The following is a 22,848-nucleotide window of genomic DNA, read 5'->3' as shown; positions in this document are numbered from 1 at the left end:
CTTTTTCTTCGCGCTCACGGTGTTTCTCTTCGGAAAAGGGACGCCAAACCGGAAGAGAATGGCGACGGCCGCTCTGAAGAGGTTTTGGTCCCGAAACCGAGAAGAGTCTGGTGGCCCAGCGGCCGCGAAGCCAGGCGTGTGGACGCGCTTGGGTGAGTAGCGGCGGGAGGCGGCGGGGGGGGTGGCCACAGCGGCCTGCTCTCACCTGTTTGTTCTGCTTCTCTCTCCTCAGGCTCCTGGGCCCGCGTGCTGCTCCGGGACTACGCCGAGGCCTGCCGGGACGCGGCGGCGGCGGCGCGGGCTCGGCCCTGGAGGGCGGCCGTGTATACGGGTCTGCTGGGCGGCGCGGCGGCCTGCTGTGCGCTGGCGCCGAGCGAGGCGGCCTTCGAGGAGGCGCTACTGGATGCGTCGGGGACCCTTCTGCTGCTGGCCCCGGCCACGCGCAACCGCGCCTCCGAGGACTACGTGCAGCGACTGCTGTGGCTGCGGGGTCGCGGCCGCCTCCGCCACGTGAACCTGGGCCTCTGCGCGCTGGTGTACGAGGCGCCCGTGGACGCCGAGGCCAGCCTCTACCAGGCCCGCTGCCGCTACCTGCAGCCCCGCTGGACCGACTTCCCGGACCGAATCCTGGACTTGGGCTTCGTGGGCCGCTGGTGGGTGCTGGCCGCCCGGATGCGCGACTGCGACATCAACGACGAGGAGTTCCAGCACCTGCCGGCTCATCTGCGCGTCGTCGGGCCGCATCAGCTGCATTCCGAGACCAACGAGCGGCTTTTTGACGAGAAGTACAAGCCTGTCGTACTCACCGACGATCAGGTGGACCAGGCGCTGTGGGAAGAGCAGGTCTTGCAGAAGGAGAAGAAAGACAAACTCGCCCTGAGTCAGGCCGACTCCCTGGTGCGGTCGGAGGTCCCCAGATGAGACCCAGCCTGGGTGCAGACCGGGCCCAAGCCCTGGCGGACCGCCTGCCGCGGATGGTGCAGTGGGTGCGAGCGAGCATCAGATGCAGAGTGACTTAAATAAATTATGTGCAGAGTATTTTTTCCTTGGGTTTTCACAGCCTTTTTGGCCACTCTCCTCTCGTTCCTGTTAGCTGAAGCTAACAGAGTTAGCTTGGTTTAGGTCTCCGTCTGGGCTGGTTTAGGAGTTGGGGGAGAGCAAAGCGATAAGACCATGTGATGTTTATCATTGTCGAGTTATTTGTGAGTCTACATGAGCCTTCCTCACTGAGCCTCACAGTTTCTTGACCAAGGCTAATCACATTTGTCAGGTGACTCCCAAGGCGTCCTAAGACCATTCTGATTTTCATTTTAAATTTGGAGTTGAAAAGTTTATCCTCATTTTCATGAGCAGTAGTTTTAATCATTCTGAAATAAAGCTAAGAAACAGTTTCTGGGGGGCACCTGGGTGGCCAGTCCAGCGTCTGTCTTCCGCTCTGGTCATAATCTCAGGGTCCCAGGATCAAGCCCTGAGTGGAACTCTGCTCAGCAGGGAGTCTGCTTCTCTCTCTCACTCCCTCTCTGCACTCTGTCTCTCTCTGCTTTCCCTTTCTCTCTCTAAAACAACAGTTTCAGGGGCGCCTGGGTGGCTCAGTGGGTTAAGGCCTCTGCCTTCAGCTCTGGTCATGATCCCAGGGTCCTGGGATCGAGCCCTGTGTCAGGCTCTCTGCTCGGCGGGGAGCCTGCTTCCTCCTCTTTCTCTCTCTGCCTGGCTCTCTGCCTGCTTGTGATTTCTGTCAAATTAAAAAACAAAACAAAAAAACAGTTTCGGAGGAAAGAGGAAAAATAGCACAAAGACATTCTTTGTACCCTTCACCCAGCTTACCCCAAATGGTAACGTTTTACAATAAACTGTACCAAACCAGGGGACTGTCAGTGGTACAGATTTTACAGGGAATCTTTGTAAAAACAACCTTTTCCCTCACATACAACAGTGATGTTGAAGTGATTTGGGAGGGAAAAACATTTTCTGATCTGGAATTAGCTATAGAATCACAGATTCTCTTTATATTTCAATAACACTGGAAACCCAGAATCCTGTGGGATGGAATAGGCTAGTGTACAAAGCTAGTACTTAGGTTGTGATAACTCTACTTTAAAAACAGAGGAGTGATGGGGCGCCTGGGTGGCTCAGCGGGTTAAGCCGCTGCCTTCGGCTCAGGTCATGATCTCAGGGTCCTGGGATCGAGCCCCGCATCGGGCTCTCTGCTCAGCGGAGAGCCTGCTTCCTCCTCTCTCTCTGCCTGCCTCTCTGCCTGCTTGTGATCTCTCTCTGTCAAATAAATAAATAAAAAATCTTTAAAAAAAAAAAAAGAGTCATAAAAACAGAGGAGTGAGGGTACCTCTGTTTCCTAGGTGGCCTGTGGCTAGTTAATAAAACCGGGACATGAAAGGTTGCTTGGCTGGCTCAGTTGGAAGAGCACGTGATTCTTGATATTGGGGTCATGAGTTCAAGCCCCATGTTGGGCATAGAGCTTACAAAAAACAAACCCCCAAACACCAAAAAATCAAAGCAACCCCATGAAACAATCATCTTTGTTGTGGTGTTTGAGTTCATGTGTTTTGCTGTTCAGTTTTGGTATTTAGACCTTCCATTCATATTATGGGTATGCTGGACACAGGGTTTTTTTTTTAATTATTCTTAGATTTTTATTTATTCGACAGAGATCACTAGTAGGCAGAGAGGCAGGCGGGGTTGCGGGGAGGGATGCAGGGTCCCTGCCGAGCAGAGAGCCTGACTCGGGGCCCGATCCTAGGACCCTAGGATCATGACCAAGCCAAAGGCAGAGGCTTTAACCCACTGAGCCACCCAGGCGCCCCCAGTGGATTTTATACCCTTATTTTTGGGACAGGAGCATCTTGTAAGTCAAACTCTATGTTGTATAGTGGGAAAAGTGATGTTCAAAAAGTTGATTTTTCCAAAGCTGTGGCAAAACCATGATTCAAGCTCTAACTCCCAATCCTGCGGCCTTACTGCTCAAACTCAAGGTCCTATATTTGATCCTAACAGCCTCCTGCCAGACATTACTAAATGCTGCTATCATTAGCCGTAAGTAAAACTTGAATACAGTGAGTTAGTGAATATGAAAAAGAAATTAACAAAAACAAATATGGCAGATACTAAATTATAATCTTACAGTGTTACCTACCAAAGGCCTAAATCCTGATGTCTCTGTTCCAACGGAGATACTGACCAACTTCAGGGAAAGGTTGAAGAAACACGCATCGAGCGAGTCCTGTTCCTCACTGTGATCAGAAGTACCGAAAGAGCCACATGGCCTCACCCCTTGAGCTGGTTATCAAATCCACTTGTGACATTCAGCCAAGGTGGGTCCCATGCAGACCCCCTGTAGGTGTGAAGCTGAAAGGAGCACTTGGCAACCAAGTAGACAACTCAGTGTTCCCAGGAATTTAGGGGCTTAGTGTAGGCCTAAAGTTTGTGTGTCTTTGTCTTTGGTTGGAAGGTTAGCCTTTCCCAGAGGAGTCCTCCATATTTTTGCCGCCTCTCTCCAGTACCTTTTGCCTCCTGAGTTGTAAAGCCCGTGGACTGGAATTGTTAGATCAGACAAGGGGACTGGGTGTTGGGGTATACACAGGCTCCCAAAGGGTGGGTCCAGGTGTCTGTTCATTGGTGAGCTCCCAACACCCTATAGCGCTTAGTCCAGTGTGGGCCCCAGCAAATGCTGAAAGAGTTAAAGGAGATGACGCATGTGTCCACTGTGGGTAGGAGCTCGTGTGATCCTGCTGGGGAGAGGGAAGCATTGCAGGACTGGCTCCCAGCCCAGAAGAGATCCCACCCCGCCCCAAATCTACCAGTATCAGAAATAGCAAAGCGGACGAACTATCTCTTTCCATAAGGAGTGTAGGGTCTGGGAAGAAGTGGGACTTAAAAGTACAGGTTGAATCCCAGCTTTCACAGGAGCGTTGTGATTGACCTGGGCCAGAACAATTAGATAAGAAAAAAAGTCAAACAAATTGGAAAGGAGGATTAGTAAAGTTGAAGGATACAAAATACACAAAAATGTTGCATTACACAAACTAATAAATTGAAAAAGCAATCTCATTTACAATTGCATCAAAAACACCACTTAGGAATAATTTTAACCAAGGAGCTGAAAGACCTGTATGCTAAAAACTACAAGACATTGATGAAAAAAAATTGAAGACACATAAATGCAGATATTTAGTGCTCATGGATGGGAAGAATATTGTTAAAATGTCCATACTACCCCCAAACAATCTACAATTCTACCAAAATTCCAATGGCACTTCACAGAAATAGAAAAAAAAAGTCTTAAAAAATTTTTTTAAAGATTTTATTTATTTATTTGACAGACGGAAATCACAAGCAGGCAGAGAGGCAGGCACAGAGAGAGAGGAGGAAGCAGGCTCCCTGCTGAGCAGAGAGCCCGATGCGGGGCTTGATCCCAGGACCCTGGGATCATGACCTGAGCTGAAGGCAGAGGATTTAACCCACTGAGCCACCCAGGCACCCCAAGTCTTAAAATTTGTAGGAAACCACAGAAGCCCTTATATAGTCAAGGCAGTCTCAAGAAAGAACAAAGCTGAGGCGTCACGCTTCCTGAGAAAGTATATTACAAGGTGCAGTATTCAAAACGGTATGGTATCAGCACCTAACAGACACACAGATCAATGAAACAGAATAGAGAGGCCAGAAATAAACCCATGCACAAATGGTCAATTAATTTACAACAAAGGAGCCAAGAACATACAATGGGTAGAGGACAGTCTCTTCAATAAATGGTGTTGGGGGCGCCTGGTGGCTCAATTGGTTAAGCAACTGCTATGGGTTCAGGTCATGATCCTGGAGTCCCAGGATCGAGTCCTGCGTTGGGCTCCCAGCTCCATGGGGAGCCTGCTTCTCCCGCTGACCTTCTCCCCTCTCATGCTCTCTCCCACTGTCTCTCTCTCAAATAAATAAATACATCACTTTAAATAATAAACATAAATAAATAAAGTGTTGGGAAAACTGGACAGCCACATTCAAAAGAATGCAACAGGGAAAAAGATGCAACTGGGCAACTATCCTACACCATACACAAGAAATAGCTCAAAATGGATTAAAGAATGTAAGACCTGAAACCATAAAACTCCTAGAGGAAAAAAAGCAGTAAGCCCCTTCACATCGGTCTTGGTGATGAGTTTTTGGATTTGGCACCAAGGACTACAGGCAACAAAAGCAAAAATAAATAAGTAGAATGACAGCAAACTAAATAGCTTCTTCACAGCAAAGGAAACCATCAACAAAATGAAAAGGCAACCTGCCAAATGGGAGAAAATACTTCTAAATCAAAAATCTGATAAGCAGGTAATATCCAAAATATATGAAGAACTCATATAATTCAACTGCAAAACTCAAGCTGATTTAACAAAGTGGGGGGGAGGACCTGAATACGCATTTTTCCAAATAAGACATACAGATGGCCAACAGGTACATGAAAAGATACTCAAATCACTAACCATTAGGGAAACGCAAATAAAACCACAATGAGGTATCACCTCATGACATGAGAATAGCTAGTATCAAAAAGACCAGAAACTGGGACGCCTGGGTGGCTCAGTTGGTTAAGCAGCTGCCTTCAGCTCAGGTCGTGATCCCGGCGTCCTGGGATCGAGTCCCGCATCGGGCTCCTTGCTTGGCGGGGAGCCTGCTTCTCCCTCTGCCTCTGCCTGCCATTCTGTCTGCCTGTGCTTGCTCTCTCTCCCTCTCTCTCTGACAAATTTAAAAAAAAAAAAAAAAAAAAAAAAAAAAAGACCAGAAACAACGTGTTGGCCAAGACATGGAGAACAGGGAACTCTCATGCACTGTTGGGATTGAAAATTAGTGCAGCCTCTGTGGAAAAAAGTATGGAGGGTCCTCAAAAAATTAAAAATAGAACTAATATATGATCCAGGAACGCCTGGGTGGCCTAGTCAGTTAAGCCTCTGACTCTTGATTTTGGCTCAGATCATGATCTCAGGGTCCTGGGATGGGAGCCCTGTGATCCTGGGGCCCCGCTCAGCAGTGAGTCTTCTTGTCTCCTGCTCCCTCTGTGGCCCCCTGCTCAAGCTCTCTTTCTCTCTCTCTGAAATAAATAAATCTTAAAAAAAAAAAAAAAAATGACACCTGGGTGTCTCAGTTGGTTGGGCAACTGCCTTTGGCTCAGGTCACGGTCCCAGAGTCAAGGGATCAAGTCCCGCATCGGGCTCCCAGCTCCACAGGGAGCCTGCTTCTCCCTCTAACCTTCTCCCCTCTCATGCTCTCTCTCACTCTCTCTCAAATAAATACATAAAATCTTAAAAAAAAAAAAAGAACAGAACTGTATGATCTAGCAATTCTGCTCCTGGATATTTATCTGAATAAAAACACTAACTCAAAAAGATATTCGCACCCCCATGTTCACTGCAGCATTAGTTACGAGAGCCAAGATGTGGAAACATCAGTGGATGAATGGATAAAGAAAATGTAGTATATATATATATATATATATATATATATATATATATATGATAAATTTTATTACTGAGCCGTAAAAAAGAAGGAAATCTTGCCATTTGTGACAACGTGGATGGTCCTTGAGGGCATTATGCTCTGTGAAGTAAGTGAAACAAAGACAAATGCTAAATGATCTCATTTATATGTGGAATCTAAAAAAAGCCAGAACAACAAAGAAAAGAACAAAACAGGAGCTCATGAATACAGAGAAGAGATTGGTGATTGCCAGAGGATGGGGGCGGGGCAGGCAAAATGGGTGAAGAGTCAAAGGTACAAACATCGAGTCATAAAATGAGTACGTCACAAGGATGTCATAATTAGCAGGTGACCACAGTTAATAATATTGTGTATTTATTTAAAAAGTAGGGCTTCCTCGTCTGGCTCTCTGCTCAGCAGGAAGCCTGCTTCCCCTCCTCTCTCTCTCTCTCTGCCTGCCTCTCTGCCTACTTGTGATCTCTCTCTCTGTCGAATAAATAAATAAAATATTTTAAAAAAATAAAAAATAAAAAGTAGGGCTTGGGGGCACCTGGATGGCTCAGTTGGTTGAGCGTCTGCCTTTGGCTCAGGTTATGATCTCAGGGTCCTGGGATGAGCTCCATGTTGGGCTCCATGACAAGTGGGGAGGCTGCTTCTGCTTCCCCTTCTCCCTCTGTGATAACTCTTGCTCTGTCTCAAATAAATAAATAAAATCTTAAAGAAAAAGTAGGGTTTGAATCTCGCTTTCCACACTTGTGACCAACCAAGGACAGGTGGAGTGACTTCAGACCTCGAGTTCTTTATCTATAAATGGGAACGATTCTCCCCAGGGTTGTTAGAGAAATAAAAAACCACGAGGAAGCACTTGGTACCGAGCATGCACGTGCATTCCATGGCGTGTCGCACGGGTAAGAGCCTGGCTCTGAAGCCATGCCCCAGCCTTCCGAGTTAGCCCAGGGGCCGCAGCTCCCCAGCCTTGCCCGGAGCCCAGCCCGCAGGGATAGAGCTGGTCCGGGGCCGCCCATGCGGAATGCTCAGTAAATGGAGGACCGACAGTGCCTGGAACTTGTCTCTCAGCCCAAAGACACTTGAATACAATATGAACATTTTCCAGCTCTCCCTTTTTCTTAAAATTTACTCTTATATTTTTATTATTTTTTTAAGATTTTATTTATTTATTTGACAGAGAGAAATCACAAGTAAGCAGAGAGGCAGGCAGAGAGAGAGGAGGAAGCAGGCTCCCTGCTGAGCAGTAAGCCCAATGCGGGGCTCGAACCCAGGACCTGGGATCATGACCTGAGCCGAAGGCAGCGGCCTAACCCACTGAGCCACCCAGGCGCCCCTCTTAAAATTTACTCTTAATGAGTTTTAATCATTCCAGATTTCCGAGCTGACCTCGGAGGAGGCTGTTGTAATCAGAGCGACCAGCAGAGGGCACCAGAGATTTGGCTCCGAGGCGGGCTCCCCGGCGGTACCCCGGTGGGAATGGCTGGCCACCGCTTGCTTTTGTTCTGAGAAGCAGTGGGCGAGGCAGTGCGGTCAGCACATCCCTTCTTTAGAGCACACACTGCTCTTTAGAGATGGTGGGTAGATCGTGGCCGAATTCGGGGCTGCAGGGAGGGACCGCATCCATCCCTGGCACCTGCACCTACCTTGTTAGCAGGAGGCCTGGTCCTCTCCCCTGAGACTTCACGGAGGGTGAGGGATGGGCAGGGCCCCCTGGACTGCCTTGGGAGCCTGTCCAGTTCCCTAGTTTTCTGGAAATTGTACTGAGGCCTCCAATGCCATAGGACCTGGTATGGCAAGCGGCAATCGAGGTGCCTATGCCTGGCCTAGGCTTTAAGGAGGAACTCTGTGTCCAGGTCCAGCAAGCGCGGGGTCTGCCCCGGAGAGGGAGGTGCCTTCTTAAATCCTGTGCTCCAGGGGCCTCCCCACTTCAGTGCAGGCCCCGGCAGCAAGCACAGCTGCAATCACCTGAGTGTGATCTGTGGGCTTTTCCAGACGCGCCCCACCCAGCGGGGTCTTAGAGTGATGCTCAGGGCCGGCAGGGGGGAGGGCACGAACAAGCACCTGACTTCTGAAAAACTCTTGGCCAGTCACCCTCCTTCCAAGTTTGGTCACGTGAGAGGTACCTGTTTGGGAGACAACTGAGAGGAGAGGCAGCACGGAAAGGACATTAAGGTTTGGGAACAGCCAATAAAACCGTAAAACTCTTTTCCCTGAAAGATTCCAAACACGGAAGTATGCTTGAACTTCCACACATATTCATCGCCCAACTCAACAGTTAAGATTTTGTCACTTCTTTTTTAAGATTTTATTTAATTATTTATTTAAAGATTTTACTTATTTATTTAACAGACAGAGATCACAAGTAGGCAGAGAGGCAGGCACAGAGAGAGGAGGAAGCAGGCTCCCCGCTGAGCAGAGAGCCCGATGCGGGGCTCGATCCCAAGACCCTGGGATCATGACCTGAGCCGAAGGCAGAGGCATTAACCCACTGAGCCACCCAGTCGCCCCGATTTTATTTATTTATTTTAGATAGTGAGCACGAGCAAGGGAAGCAGGGAGAGGGGCAGGCAGAGGGAGAAGCAGGCTCCCCGCTGAGCAGGGAGCCCCATGTGGGGCTTGATCCCAGGACCCAGGGATCATGACCTGAGCCAGAGGCAGATGCTTAAGCGACTGAGCCACCCAGGCAGCCCAAGGTTTTGCCACATTTGTGTTAGCTGTTCCTTCTTCATTTTTTCTTGGCTGGAATATTTTAAAGCGAATCCCAGACATCACATTAACTCACCCCTGTAATCACATATGCATTTTTCACAGTGGCAACGTGACTGTCACGCCAAACAAAATCCATAGTAATTCTCTGGAATCATCTGAAGCCAGTCCGCGATTGCGTTTCTCAGTCTCAACAGGTCTCCTTAAATTTGGATCTGCTTCAATCTAGAACCGAACACAGTCCGCACATTGCATGTGGTTGTTTTAACGCCCTTTTCATCTAGAGAGGTCTCCCGGCCCCTGTACCTTGGACCTGTTGCAGAAATGGGTTTAGTCGTCTTGAGCTGGAGCCCACATCGGGATCTGTCAGCTGGTTGTGCCCCTCAACCGTTCCTTTGCCCCAGTGGTTCTCGCAAATCACCTCTCAACTCAGGGTGCATGTTGGGTCCACCTGGGGGACCCATCTAGGCCAGGGAAGTCACTGTCCTGGGCTGGGTCCCAGGCAACCACAGTTTGTAAATCTCCCCAGGTGATGCCAGGTGCCCCCCTTCTAAGGATTTCTGCTCCAGGTCGGAATCAATGACGTCACTAGGGGCCTCCAAATGCAGCCCGATGCTTTTGTCTGTCCACCTTATTCAGAGCTCAGGAGACACCAGCATCCCACGTAAGCGGACACTTAACCATCTGAGCCACCCAGGTGCCCCTCTGGATATGCCATATGCACAGACTCGTACACGCTATGACTTTTCGGTGTCTGACCTCTTTTATTAGCCTAGTGTTTTCAGGATTCATCCATGTTGTAGCAAGGGTCAGGATTTCCTTCCTTTTTACGGATTAATAATATTCCGCTGTATGGATCTACCACATTTGATTTCCTCCCTCATCCAAAAACCGCACATCTGGGTTGTTTCCACCGCTAGGCTCCTAGGAACAGGGCTGCTCTGAACATTTTCGTTAAGAGAATTTCTTTGCTATCCTCTCTCCCAAACTTTGTTTGAACTCTCCTCTTCCCCCAAGGCAATATGCCTGCTGTATTAAATTAACAAATACAGAAATTAGTAGAAGAAATTAGGTCCCATTGTGCCAGGCCCCTGAGTTTCTGTATTCTCCTCAACTTTTACCAGAGGCCCCTTGGGTGGGTGCCTGGGTGTCTCGGTGGGCTAAGCCTCTGCCTTCAGCTCTGGTCATCGTCTCAGGGTCCTGGGATAGAGACCCGCATGGGGCTCTCTGCTCAGCGGGGAGTCTGCTCCCCCCCCCACCGCTGCCTGCCTCTCTGCCTACTTCTGATCTTTCTCTGTGTCAAATAAATAAATAAATAAATAATAAAAAATGTATTCTTGGTTTTTAACAACATCGAAGGCAGGAAGTTAAAGTTCAATGGAATAAGTAAAGTCTAGTCAAGTAAGCTGTTTGGTGGAAACCCCAATGGTGGGACATCACTGGATAGGATACAATAAGAAATGTTAATTCCTTAATCAGATTCTTTCAAAAAGCTGGTTCGGTGATTGATCTTAAGCATTTGAGTGGCTGCTGACGGAAAGGCCCTTGAGAGCCCGAGTTCCCAGCCTCTGGGGAGGGTCCTGATGACACAGCAGAGACTGGAAGCTGTGGTCTCAGCTGAGTACCCACGCTGACCCAAGACTGCTGGGAACAGCAAGAAGGGAATCCCAACAGAAATGCCATGTCACCATCATCAGACTGGCCGAGGCTAGTGTGACAACAGCGGCCACCACGGAGACACAACCGCGAGCTGTCCTTGACCACGGAGTGGGAGGGTGGCTCCAGGGACCCGGGCGTCCTCACTGCAGCTGCCACGAGCGCACGGGCAGCTCTCCCAGAGAAGCTGTGTACCCCAGGGGGACACCCAGACCGTCCGAGGCAAATGATTAAACGTCCATCAGTCAGATACAGGTCAAGTGTGGACTGTCCTGTGCTGCTGGGGTTCGGTCTCTGCTCGGTCCAGCGGCCCCGACAAATCACCACACACCGGGTAGTTGATCAAACAGACGTTTGTTTCTCACGGTTCTGGAAGCCGAGGTCTGGGATCTGAGCGCTGGCTCGGTTGACTGAACTGTAGCCTTCTTGCTGGGCCCTGTCTGCGGAGCTGTCTGTGGTCTCTTATAAGAATGCTCAGCCCATTCATGAGGGCTCCAAGCTGGGGACAGAAGCGTCCTGCAAAGGTCCCACCTCCTGATACCATCACCTCGGGGGGGGAAGTCGCATTAGGCTACTTCTGGCCTAATGCCTTCTCTCAAAAGAAAGCGATGTGCAGACAACACCAAGTAGACAAAAATTCAAAGGAAAAACACCCAAACACGCGGACAACAGTGATTTAGCTGGATATCAACAGCAGAGAGAGGAGGTAACAGCCCGAGAGTCAGGAACTCTGCATAGGGTTCCCGCCTTGGGGTGGCTGCACGTGAGTACTTGGAGAATATTTATAAAGAACCAGCCCTTTTATTTTCTTTTTTAAAAAGATCTGTTGATTTATGTATTTGAGAGAGCGAGCGAGTATGCAAGCGGTGAGCCTGACTCAGGGCTCGATCCTACGACCCATGAGATCAGGACCTGAGCCCAAGCCATTAGCTGGATGCGTAACCGACTGAGCCACTCAGGTGCCCCTGTTCTATATCTCTGAAACTCTGCGTAGCAAGATAGAGAGCATCAAAGCGAATGGGGAGAGGGTCAGGGAGCAAGTAGCTGGGTGGCCTTACATTTTTCAGGGGACGAGGTCAGCCACTGCCTGCTCAGCACTGCCCAAGTTCAGAGGTGCTGGGGAGTCAGTTTGGAGCTCAAGACGAGTGTGAAACTACCTTTACCCCTGTTAACTAACAAAAATTCAAATGAATAAATTTTAAAGGTCTAATTGGCTTTATTAATTGATTCATGAAGTGGGCAGCTTCCCATCTAGCAAGTGGGGGAGAGCTGCCGAGGGCTTACAGAGAAGGAACGGTTTTTAAAGAGGGAGAAAGCAGTCACTTGGGTGGTTCAGTTAGTGAAGTGTCTGACTCTGGGTTTTGGGTCAGGTCACGATCTCAGGGTCCTGGGATTGAGCCCTGGGCTGTCCTCCCTGCTCAGCGGGGCATCTGCTACAACAGTCTCTCCCTGCACCCCTCCCCTACTTGCACACACTCTCTGGATGTGTGCTCTCTCTCTCTCTCTCAAATAAATAAATCTTTTAAAAAGTTATTTTAAGGGACGCCTGGGTGGCTCAGTTGGTTAGGCAGCTGCCTTCGGCTCAGGTCATGATCCCAGCGTCCTGGAATCGAGTCCCACATCCGGCTCCTTGCTCAGCGGGGAGCCTGCTTCTCCCTCTGCCTCTGCTGCCACTCGGCCTGCCTCTGCTCACTCGCTCTATCTCTCTCTGGCAAAAAAATAAATAAAACCTAAAAAAAAAAAAAGTTATTTTAAAAAAACAGAGGGAATGGGAAAAAAAAGTAAAATAACAACGAATGCATCGTTTTAGGCAAGGTCACCCCCCCTTTTTTAAAAAAGATTTTATTTATTTATTTGACAGAGATCACAAGTAGCAGAGGCAGGCAGAGGGAGAGGAATGGAAGCAGGCTCCCTGCTGGGCAGAGAGCCCGATGCGGGGCTCAATCCCAGGACCCTGAGATCATGACCTGAACTGAAGGCAGAGGCTTAACCCACTGAGCCACTCAGGCACCCTGGCAAGGTCACCCTTTTAAGGGGGAAGGAAGGAGTCTATCAGTAAATTTCCTAGTGTGACCAGGTAATGGCTGAGGCGACATTTCTGGAGGTGCTGAACGGCAGTTAGGGTTAGATCTTAAGTCTTGGTTTACTGACTCAGTTTACTGACTTAACCTAAGTGACACCATTTTGGGCCCGGGGCTGTCATTTTAACATCCCCTTGGCAGACATGTTAGGTGGGAATTTGGGTCCAGGCACCAAAAGCTCTATTACTTTGGAAGAGACTTTCCAGAGTCCAAATGATCATGCAAGAGCTCTCACGGAACCACGGTGTGTGAGCAAACAGCCCACAGACTCCCCATCTTTTAGTGGGGCTTACCGAGCCCAACGGCGAAGGTTGGATTTTTGAAGTAGGTTTTGGGGCTGTATTTCCTGGAGCACCTCCATCAAGGGAATATTTGCTGTGGGATGCCAGTGTGTAAACACCGAAACCAGTAGCTGTGTCCGTGAGGCAACAATGGTGGCCGGAATGTCCAGAAAACACTGTTAGCACGGGGGCGGTGAAATGCGGGAACCCTGTGCACGGCCGGTAGGAATGGCACATGGCCTGGCTCCTGCGGAAACATCTGGGTGGGATCCCGAGAAGGTGAAGTGTGGGACGACCACAGGACCCAGAAATCCCACTCGGCATTGAAAGCAGGGACTCAGCCTGCTGTGCTCACCTGTGTTGGCAGCGCGATTCCCGACAGCTGAAGCCGGAGGGGAGGCGAGGGTCCGTCTGCAGAGACGGGGGTAAAGACACTGTGGTCCATCCACCCAGAGGGATAGGATTCAGCCTCGCAAAGCAAGGCGGCTCGGACACCTGCTACAACACGCAGGGGCCTTGAGGACATCATGCCGCGTGAAGTAAGCCGGTCGCCAAAGGGCAGATACTGTGTGCGAGGTGTTTCGAGTAGAGTCAAGGTCGTGAAGACAGGAAATGTGAGGGTGGGAGCCAGGGTGTGGGGGAAGGGGGGAGACGAGACCTCAGGGTAATAAACCATAAGATGCTCAACCTCACTCCTAAATGAAATACAAATTAAGGGGCGCCTGGGTGGCTCAGTGGGTTAAAGCCTCTGCTTTCTGCTCAGGTCATGATCTTGGGGTCCTGGGATCGAGCCCCGCATCGGGGTCTCTGCTCTGTGGGGAGCCTGCTTCCCCCTCTCTGCCTACTTGTGATCTCTGTCTGTCCAGAGTCTCAGTCTGGGAAGACGAAGAGCTCAGAGACGGATGGTGGGGGTGACTGCACGATGCGGACATGGATGATAGCACTGACCCGGACACTTAAAAAAGGGCTCACGTGGGGCGCCTGGGTGGCTCAGTGGGTTAAAGCCTCTGCCTTCGGCTCAGGTCTTTATCTCAGGGTCTTGGGATCAGGCCCCGCATTGGGCTCTCTGCTCTGCGGGGAGCCTGCTTCCCCCTTTTTCTCTGCCTGTCTCTCTGCCTGCTTGTGCTCTCTGTCAAATAAACAAAATCTTCAAAAAAAAAAAAAAGGCTCACGTGCTAAGTATTTTCCCACACACGCAAGTGTGTGTGTTTGTCATTTGGGGCATTATTGTCATTTGCTGCCTGCAGGGATCAGCCCACGTTCCCTCCCAGCAACGGTGTGAGCACCTGCCTGGCGTCGCACAGCCTCCGCCATGGAGGGTGTTATCAAACTTTTGCCTTTTCACCAAATGGGTGGTTGAAAAATGGATTTTGGATTTTCACCAATTAATGGCTTGCAATTGCAGCATTAATTTGTATTTCTTTTTTAAGATTTTATTTATCTGTTTGACAGACAGAGATCACAAGTAGGCAGAGAGGCAGGCAGAGAGAGAGGAAGGGAGGCAGGCTCCCCACCAAGCAGAGAGCCTGATGCGGGGCTCGATCCCAGGACCCTGGGATCATGACCTGAGCTGAAGGCAGAGGCTTTAACCCACTGAGCCACCCAGGCGCCCCTTAATTTGTATTTCATTTATGAGTGAGGTTGAACATCTTCTGATGGTTGAAAAGCCATTATTACTTGGGGGTTTGGTTTAGTTTGGCTTTCTTGAAAGTTCCTGATCACATCCTCTGGCCCTCTCCCTCTTTGGCTGGTAATCTTAACTGACTGATTAGATATCTTCATATCGGCATGTGAGGTCTTTCCCTCGGGACTGAGTTGTAAATATTTTTCCTGGTGAGTTGTTCACTTTGGATGCAAAAAAAAATTATCTTTATGCAGTTGAATTTATCAATATGTAATCTTGTAGTTTTAGAGCCATAGTTAGAAAGGTTTTTCCCACACTAACTTCAGAAAGCAGTTAGTGTCTTCAAAGAATTGTGTGATCTTTTTTCTCCCTCAAAGCATTTTTTTTAAAGATTTTATTTATTTGACAGACAGAAATCACAAGTAGGCAGAGAGGCAGGCAGAGAGAGAGGAAGGGAGGCAGGCTCCCCACCAAGCAGAGAGCCTGATGCGGGGCTCGATCCCAGGACCCTGGGATCATGACCTGAGCTGAAGGCAGAGGCTTTAACCCACTGAGCCACCAGGTGCCCCCCTCAAAGCATTTTTCAAAAAATTGTGGTATAATACAACATCGCATAAGATTTACCATCAGAGCCATTTTATTTATTTTTTTTTTTTAGAGGGGGGAGAAGCGCAGAGGGAGAGGGAGAGAATCTTAAGCAGGCTACTCGCCTCTTGTGATGTCTAATGTGGGGCTCGATCTCACAAAAATCGAGTCCAACGCTTAACTGACTGAAGCACTGGGCGCCTCCCCCCATCTTCGCCACTTGAAAGCATACAGTTCAGAGGCATTAAGCACTTTCGTGCGGTGTGACCGTCATCACCACCTACCTCCAGAATGCTGCATCTTCCCACAAACTGAAACCTGTCCCCACTAAACACTAACTCCCCATTTCCTGCTTCCCCAGTCTCTGGCTCCCACCGTCTACTATCTGTCCCATGGATGTGACTCCTCAGGGAACTCCTATAACTTGTCTCATGGGGCATTTGTCTTTTTGTATTGGTTTTTATATGAGTCATGCCTCAAATAAAGTTTTTTTTTAAATAAACATCAGAAAAAAATTGGGGCGCCTGGGTGGCTCAGTGGGTTAAAGCCTCTGCCTTCAGCTCAGGTCATGATCTCAGGGTCCTGGGATCAAGCCCTGCATCGGGCTCTCTGCTCAGCGGGGAGCCTGCTTCCCCCTCTCTCTCTCTCTATGACTGCCTCTCTGCCTACTTGTGATCTCTGTCTGTCAAATAAATAAATAAAATCTTTAAAAAAAAAAAAGAAAAAAATTGATATCAGTTTTAGGTTTAGAGAAAAACTGAGTGTATAGTACAGGGGGGATCCTCACGGACACCCCTCACTCCCTAGTTTCCCCTGTTACTAAGACCTTGGGCTAGTAACTGATTATTATGGATAAAGCAACACTGGTACATTATTATTATTATTAACTGAAGCCCACAGTTGACATTAGGGATCACTCTCGGTGCTGTACAGGCTATGGGTTTTGCCAAGGGTATAATGTCCCGTATCCATTACTATGATACAGAATAGTTTCAGTGTCTTTTTAATCTTTTTTTTTAATTTTTAAAATATTTTTATTTATTTGACAGAGAGAGACACAGCGAGAGAGGGAACACAAGCAGGGGAGTGGGACAGGGAGAAGAAGGCTCTCCGCTGAGCAGGGAGCCCGATGCGGGGGCTCGATTCCAGGACTCAGGGATCACGACCCGAGTCAAAGGCAGACGCCGAATGACTGCGCCACCCACGCACCCTGTCAGTATCTTAAAACTCAGTGGGTTCCGCCTATTCATCCCTCCTCCCCCCCAACCCTTGATCTTTTTTTTTTTTAAGATTTTATTTATTTATTTGACAGACAGAGATCACAAGGAGGCAGAGAAGCTGGCAGAGAGAGAGGAGGAAACAGGCTCCCTGATGAGCAGAGAGCCCGATGTAGGACTCAATCCCAGGACTCTGGGATGATGACCTGAGCCGAAGGCAGAGGCTTTAACCCACTGAACCACCCAGGCACCCCAACCCTTGATCTTTTTACTGTCTCTATAGATTCCCTCTCTCTCTGCATATGTGTGTGTGTGTTTCACTATTTGGATGACCACCCTATGTTTATTTATGCACCTGCTGAAGGACATGCTGGTGACCTCACCATCGGATGAGTGTGTGGCACACGGTGACCACCAGAGGGAGCCAGATTCCCCTTTCTCTCTCACCAGGCTGGCGCCAGCGATTTCCCTCTCTGTTCCAAGGCACTGTTCCCCACGCTGGGGTTGATCTGGTCTTTGCCTTGAACTAGGGTTGATCAGGAAAACGACTTGGAGGGGAAAGCTGGACTTGCTTCCTTTGGAATAAAGACCCGGGTTTCATGCCTAGTTGTCTTCCTTGGATTTTTTTTTTTTTTTTTTCAGCATTTATGGGGCTTGTCCCCAAAGAAGTTTGCTAACTGATGTGCCAGGTTGATCTGCCATCTGTAGAGATGAGCCTGGCAGTAGGGGGAGCAGGGCGAAAGAGCAGCCCCGAGTTCTGATTTCCCATGAGTGCAATTCTAACATCTTTTTGCCCAACAATGCTTTTGTCTGGTTCAATCAGAAACCAGGGTCTGAGAGGAGTAGGGAATGAATGGCCTGGGAATCGGGGTTTCTTTTCGGTCTGAGGGACCCACCCAGAGAGTGACCCCATCGAGGTGAGGGGCTTCTCGTGTGTGTGCAGGCCTCCCCAGTGGATTCAGATGCAGGTGTGAAAATTCATAGACTTTATTTTACAGAGCAGTTTTAATTTTTTCTAAGATTTTATTTATTTATTATTTAATAGAGAGAGACACAGCGAGAGAGGGAACGCAAGCAGGGGGAGTAGGAGAGGGAGAAGCAGACTTCCTGCTGAGCAGGGAGCCCCAGGACTCTGGGATCATGACCTGAGCTGAAGGCAGATGGCTAACGACTGAGCCACCCAGGCGCCCTGAGCAGTTTCAATTCTACATGAAAATTAACCAGGACGTACGGAGATTTTCTATATCCCCCTTCCCATCCCATCCCCGTTCGCCCAATGACTAACATCTTGCATTAGTATGGAATGAAGAATAAAGAAGGAAGCAAGATTGATACATTGTTTCTAACAAAAGCCCATCATATACTGTAGTAGAACTCACTCTTGGTGTTGGAAATTCTATGGGCTTTGAAAACAATGGCACGGACCCACCCATACAGTCCATACAGAACGGTTTTACTGCATGAAAAATCTACTGTTTCATCTACTCCTCCCAGCAACTCCTGATATTTCACTGCTTCTAAACTTTTGTCTTTTCCCAGAATGTCCTATGGTTGGAATCATACAGGACACAGTGTTTCCAGACTGGCGTCTTTCACTTAAGTGGGTTTCTCCGTGTCTTTGCATGGCTTAACAGCTCTTTTCAAAAAAATTTCTCATATACTTTTTTTTTTTTTTTAAATCTAGGCATTCTGCCTCTCTGAAAACACTTTTCAAAGAGAGTGAATCGGAAGGGTGTTCTTTTATTTATTTATTTAAGAGAGAGAGTGATACACAGTGAGAGAGGGAAGTGGGAGAGAAGCAGGTTTCCCACTGAGCAGGGAGCCCGTTGCGGGGCTCGATCCTAGGATGCCAGGATCATAACCTGAGCTGAAGGCAGACGCTTAACCGACTGAGTCACCCAGGCGCCCGCTCATATGCTTTTTTTTGTTGATTGTGGTGAAATGCACATGGGACTCACAATTGTGGGGACCCCTGGGTGGCTAGAACATGAGTCATCCAGACGTTAGAACACTGACTGGGGTTGACCCTGCTGACAACATTAGCAGGCACCGTGCTCCTTCACGGCTCCAAACCACTTCTTTCAGTTGTCGTTGTCCCCAGATTACATCTCCAAACACTGTGTGTCCAAAAACACAAGTAATTTTTTGAATGCATTAAGTCTCAAATTATGGAGCAAATAAACAGGAGAGTGATACACTGAAGTTACAAGAATAGCAGATTTTATAATTTCCCGTGTATTCCCCTTTATTGGGCTCTTTATGTCTCCACGTGGCTTTGAGTTACTGTCCTTTCACCTGCTGGACTCCCTGAAGCAGTTCTTATAGGCCGGTCCACCGGTGACAAACTGCCTTAGCTTTTGTTGCCTGGGGAGGTCTTAATTCCTCTCTCACAGTTTTTTTTTTTATTTATTGGACAGAGAGAGATCACAAGTAGACAGAGAGGCAGGCAGAGAGAGAGGGAAGCAGGCTCCCTGCTGAGCAGAGAGTCCGATGCAGGACTCGATCCCAGGACCCTGAGATCATGACCTGAGCTGAAGGCAGCGGCTTAACCCACTGAGCCACCCAGGCGCCCTCTCACTTTTTTTTTTTTTTTAAAGATTTTATTTATTTATTGGATAGAGATCACAAGCAGGCAGAGTGGCAGGCAGAGGGGGTGGGGGAATGCAGGTTCCCTGCTGAGCAGAGAGCCCGATGTGGGGCTCAATCCCAGGACCCTGAGATCATGACCTGAGCTGAAGGCAGAGGCTTAACCCACTGAGCCACCCAGGCACCCAGCTTCTCTCACTTTTGAAGGACAGTTTTGCCAGATGTGGAATTCTTGGTTGACAGTTTTCTTCATTTTGTACTTTGACTATGTCAGGACACTCCAGAACTTCTGATGAGAAATCAGCTCATGGTCTGCACAATCTTTTGTATGCGATGAGTTGCTTCTGGCTCTGGCTCGCTCCTTTCAAGATTCTGCGGTTGGCTTTCAGAAGTTTGGTTATAGTATGTCTAGGAGTGGGTCTCTCTGAGTTCATCCTGTTGGGAGTTTATTGAGCTTCATGTTTGTTCCATCAAATATGGGATGTTTACAACCATTATTTCAGGTGTTATCTCTCCCCTTTCTCTAAATGTTTTCCTTCTGGGACTCCCACAAGGAGTATGTCGGTCCACTCGATGGTTTCCCATACGTCCCTACAGTTCTCTTTACTTTTCTTCATTTTTCTTTCTTTCTGTTCCTCAGACTCAATAATTACTATTGTCCCTATCTTCATTTGTGCTGATTCTTTCTTCTAGCTGCTCAACTTCTTTTTCCTAAGGTTTTATTTATTTATTTGACAGCGAGAGAGAGAGAGCACAAGCAGAGGGAAAAGCAGGCAGAGGGAGAAGCAGGCTCCCTGCCAACCAGGGAGCCTGAAGTAGGGCTCAATCCCAGGACCCTGGGACCATGACTCAAGCTGAAGGCAGAGGCTTAACCGACTGAGCCACCCAGGTGCCCCAAGGTTTTCTTTTTTTTTTTTTTTTAAAGATTTTATTTATTTATTTGACAGAGAGAGGTCACAAGTAGACAGAGAGGCAGGCAGAGAGAGAGAGAGGGAAGCAGGCTCTCCGCTGAGCAGAGAGCCCGATGCGGGACTCGATCCCAGGACCCTGAGATCATGACTTGAGCCGAAGGCAGCGGCTTAACCCACTGAGCCACCCAGGCGCCCCGCCCCAAGGTTTTCTAACTCTTTGTTAATATTTCCATTTTGTTCATACAGATGCTCCTGTTATTTCTTGTTCCCATCTTCAGGAAAGTGGTAGGAGCTGAAGTCAGGCCCAAGCAGTGTGGTTCAACCCAAGGTCTTAACCATTGCTCCTCCTTGTCCCAGCAATGGCTTCTACAGAGTTCACCTCTGTGGAGCATATCATCCTGGGACTTTTGGGTTAGTCAGTTACACAAGAGGATACAAGGGTCGGGAGACAAAAGATTCTTTTAGGTGACATGAGTTGAGTGAGACCTTGTGCTTTAGCCTAAAAACAAAACAAAACAAAACAATACAACAATAAAACTTTCTCCATCATGTTCTGTAAGTACCTAAGAAAACTAATTTTCAGCATACAACATATTAGAGGAAAGAAATAAGATGGCTTTTTCTTCAACCCTCAAAACCTGCTAAATGGTTAAAAAAAAAAAAAGCAACAACAACAACAACAAAAACCCTGCTAAATGCTTTCAAGGTGACTATGAGGGCAGGACAGATTATTCAGTAATCACTAAAGTATTCAAAGTGTCCTGAAAACTCCCCTTGAATCATCTTCTACTTCTCCCCTGACTTGCACATGCAGTTCCAAGCTCTTCTTGAACATAAGCACACCAAGCGCAGTCATACCTCAGGACATTTGCACTTGCTGTTTCTTCTGCTTGAAAGCTTCTCCTTCACCCCCATATATCTGCCTAGCTCTATCCCTTCATTCTGGGCTCTGCTCAGTATCACCTTTTAAAAAATGTGTTCCCTGACTACTCTTGAGATCACTCTATAGCCTCGTGCCCAGCTTTGCCTTTCTCCCTAGTACTCATTGATGTTCTTTCTGCCATCTTCCCCACTGGATGAAGGTCCAAAGAAGTAGGGATCTGTCCCTCTTGTCCCCTACCACCTCTCTGGTGCCTGGCATGTACTACACACTCAGTCAATGTTATGATCTGAATGTGTCCCTTCAAAATTCATATATTGAGATCCTGACCCCCCCCCCCCGTGATGGTATCAGGAGGTAGGGCTTTTGGAAGGTGATTAGATCTTGGAGGGGAGAGTCCTCATGAATGGGATCTGTGATACCAGGGAGCTCTCTCTTGCCTTCTTTCCACCATGCAATGACACAATAAGAATACTGGTAAAAACAAGGAAACGAAGCAGGAATCAAATCTGTTGATGCCTTGATCTTCTATTTCCCAGCATTCAGGTCTTAGAGAGAAATTTCTGTTGATTATAAGCCATCCAGCCTATGGTATCCTGTTACAGTAGGCTGAAGAGTCAGCGAGAGTCATTATTTGTTGTCAATGATGAATTTACATCCTGGACCTTATGTTCTGTAGCGAGGGCTTTGAGGTGACCTCAAATGACAGCCGAAGTCACTGCCAATGTGAAATCCTGTCCGTTCACTGATGGGACTTAGGATTGGTACTTATTGGATCCTGGGCATGAGATCCTGGTGGCTATAGCTTACATTCAGATTTCTTTCCATCATAATGCAATTGTTTTTTTCAGAGTATGATTCCTAACAGTCTCTGCTCTTGAGACCATACATGAAGCCTGTTCTGACTCATCATGTGGTCAGGAGAATGTTCTTGCCTGTACATTTGAGGCCATCGCTCCGTGTTACTCTGTTTTGAAATGCTGCCTTATAAAAATGTCAAAGCCCATTATGAGCCTTTCTGCTTTTAAATATTGTTAACTTGATCTACAGAGATGGAAATTGTTTAAGTGGAGATTAAAAACATACTGGTATCTTTCCCCCTCCTGGCTCTACCTTGATCTCTGTGCAACCACGTCCTTGGAGGGATGAAGGTGATGTTGATAGGGTACAATGTTACCATGGAGACAACTGGGACTGGTCCTATGAACCATGTTCTTGGCGGGATGAAGGTGACACTGATAGGGTACATTGTTACCATGGAGACAGCTGGGACTATTAGCTGCAATCTTCGCTAGCTATTATCCTGGCAAAAAAGGGTGTGAGGAAATTAAAATGCCAGCAGCTCCCAGGATATGTGACTGCTACAAAGTCTGCGTGAGTTTGTGTTTTTAATGACAGGCCAGCAAGTATCTCTGGGAAACATCGCGAAGACGGGACGCATAAGATCACCAGAAAGAATGTCAGAAAAATCCTCGAGTCCACCCCCTTGCTGAAGGTTTGTTCCAGATTCACAGCAGGATAAAACAGAAGTGTTTGTACCATTAGCAAAAGAAAACACATTGAAAGCAGAGAACAGAAACAAGCCCACCCTGAAATTTCCTATTCAGCTCACGAGTCCACCTGAAGTGAAGTCAGAGCAGCTGGGGTATGCCTCAACACCCAGATTTTTTTTTTTTAAAGATTTTATTTATTTATTTGACAGAGAGAAATCACAAGTAGGCAGAGAGGCAAGCAGAGAGAGAGGAGGAAGCAGGCTCCCCGCTGAGCGGAAAGCCCGATGTGGGGCTTGAACCCAGGACCTGGGATCATGACCTGAGCTGAAGGCAGCGGCTTAACCTACT

General features: G+C 48.1%; 1 protein-coding gene across 1 annotated transcript; it reads left to right on the top strand.

Annotated features, from left to right (window-relative positions):
* The first annotated feature begins 6 nt into the window (after positions 1-6).
* Positions 7-1,038, top strand: TIMM29 (translocase of inner mitochondrial membrane 29). The gene is made up of 2 exons (XM_047702346.1): positions 7-152; positions 233-1,038. Exons 1-2 carry the CDS (start codon positions 59-61, stop codon positions 919-921), a joined length of 783 nt encoding a protein of 260 aa, XP_047558302.1. The 5' UTR covers positions 7-58; the 3' UTR covers positions 922-1,038.
* Positions 1,039-22,848: the final 21,810 nt, after the last annotated feature.

Source organism: Lutra lutra, chromosome 1 (genome assembly GCF_902655055.1).
Source record: "Lutra lutra chromosome 1, mLutLut1.2, whole genome shotgun sequence".
Lineage (NCBI taxonomy): Eukaryota > Metazoa > Chordata > Mammalia > Carnivora > Mustelidae > Lutra > Lutra lutra.
The sequence above is the reverse complement of the archived record's forward strand: the minus strand, read 5'-3'. Positions and strand labels throughout refer to the sequence as shown.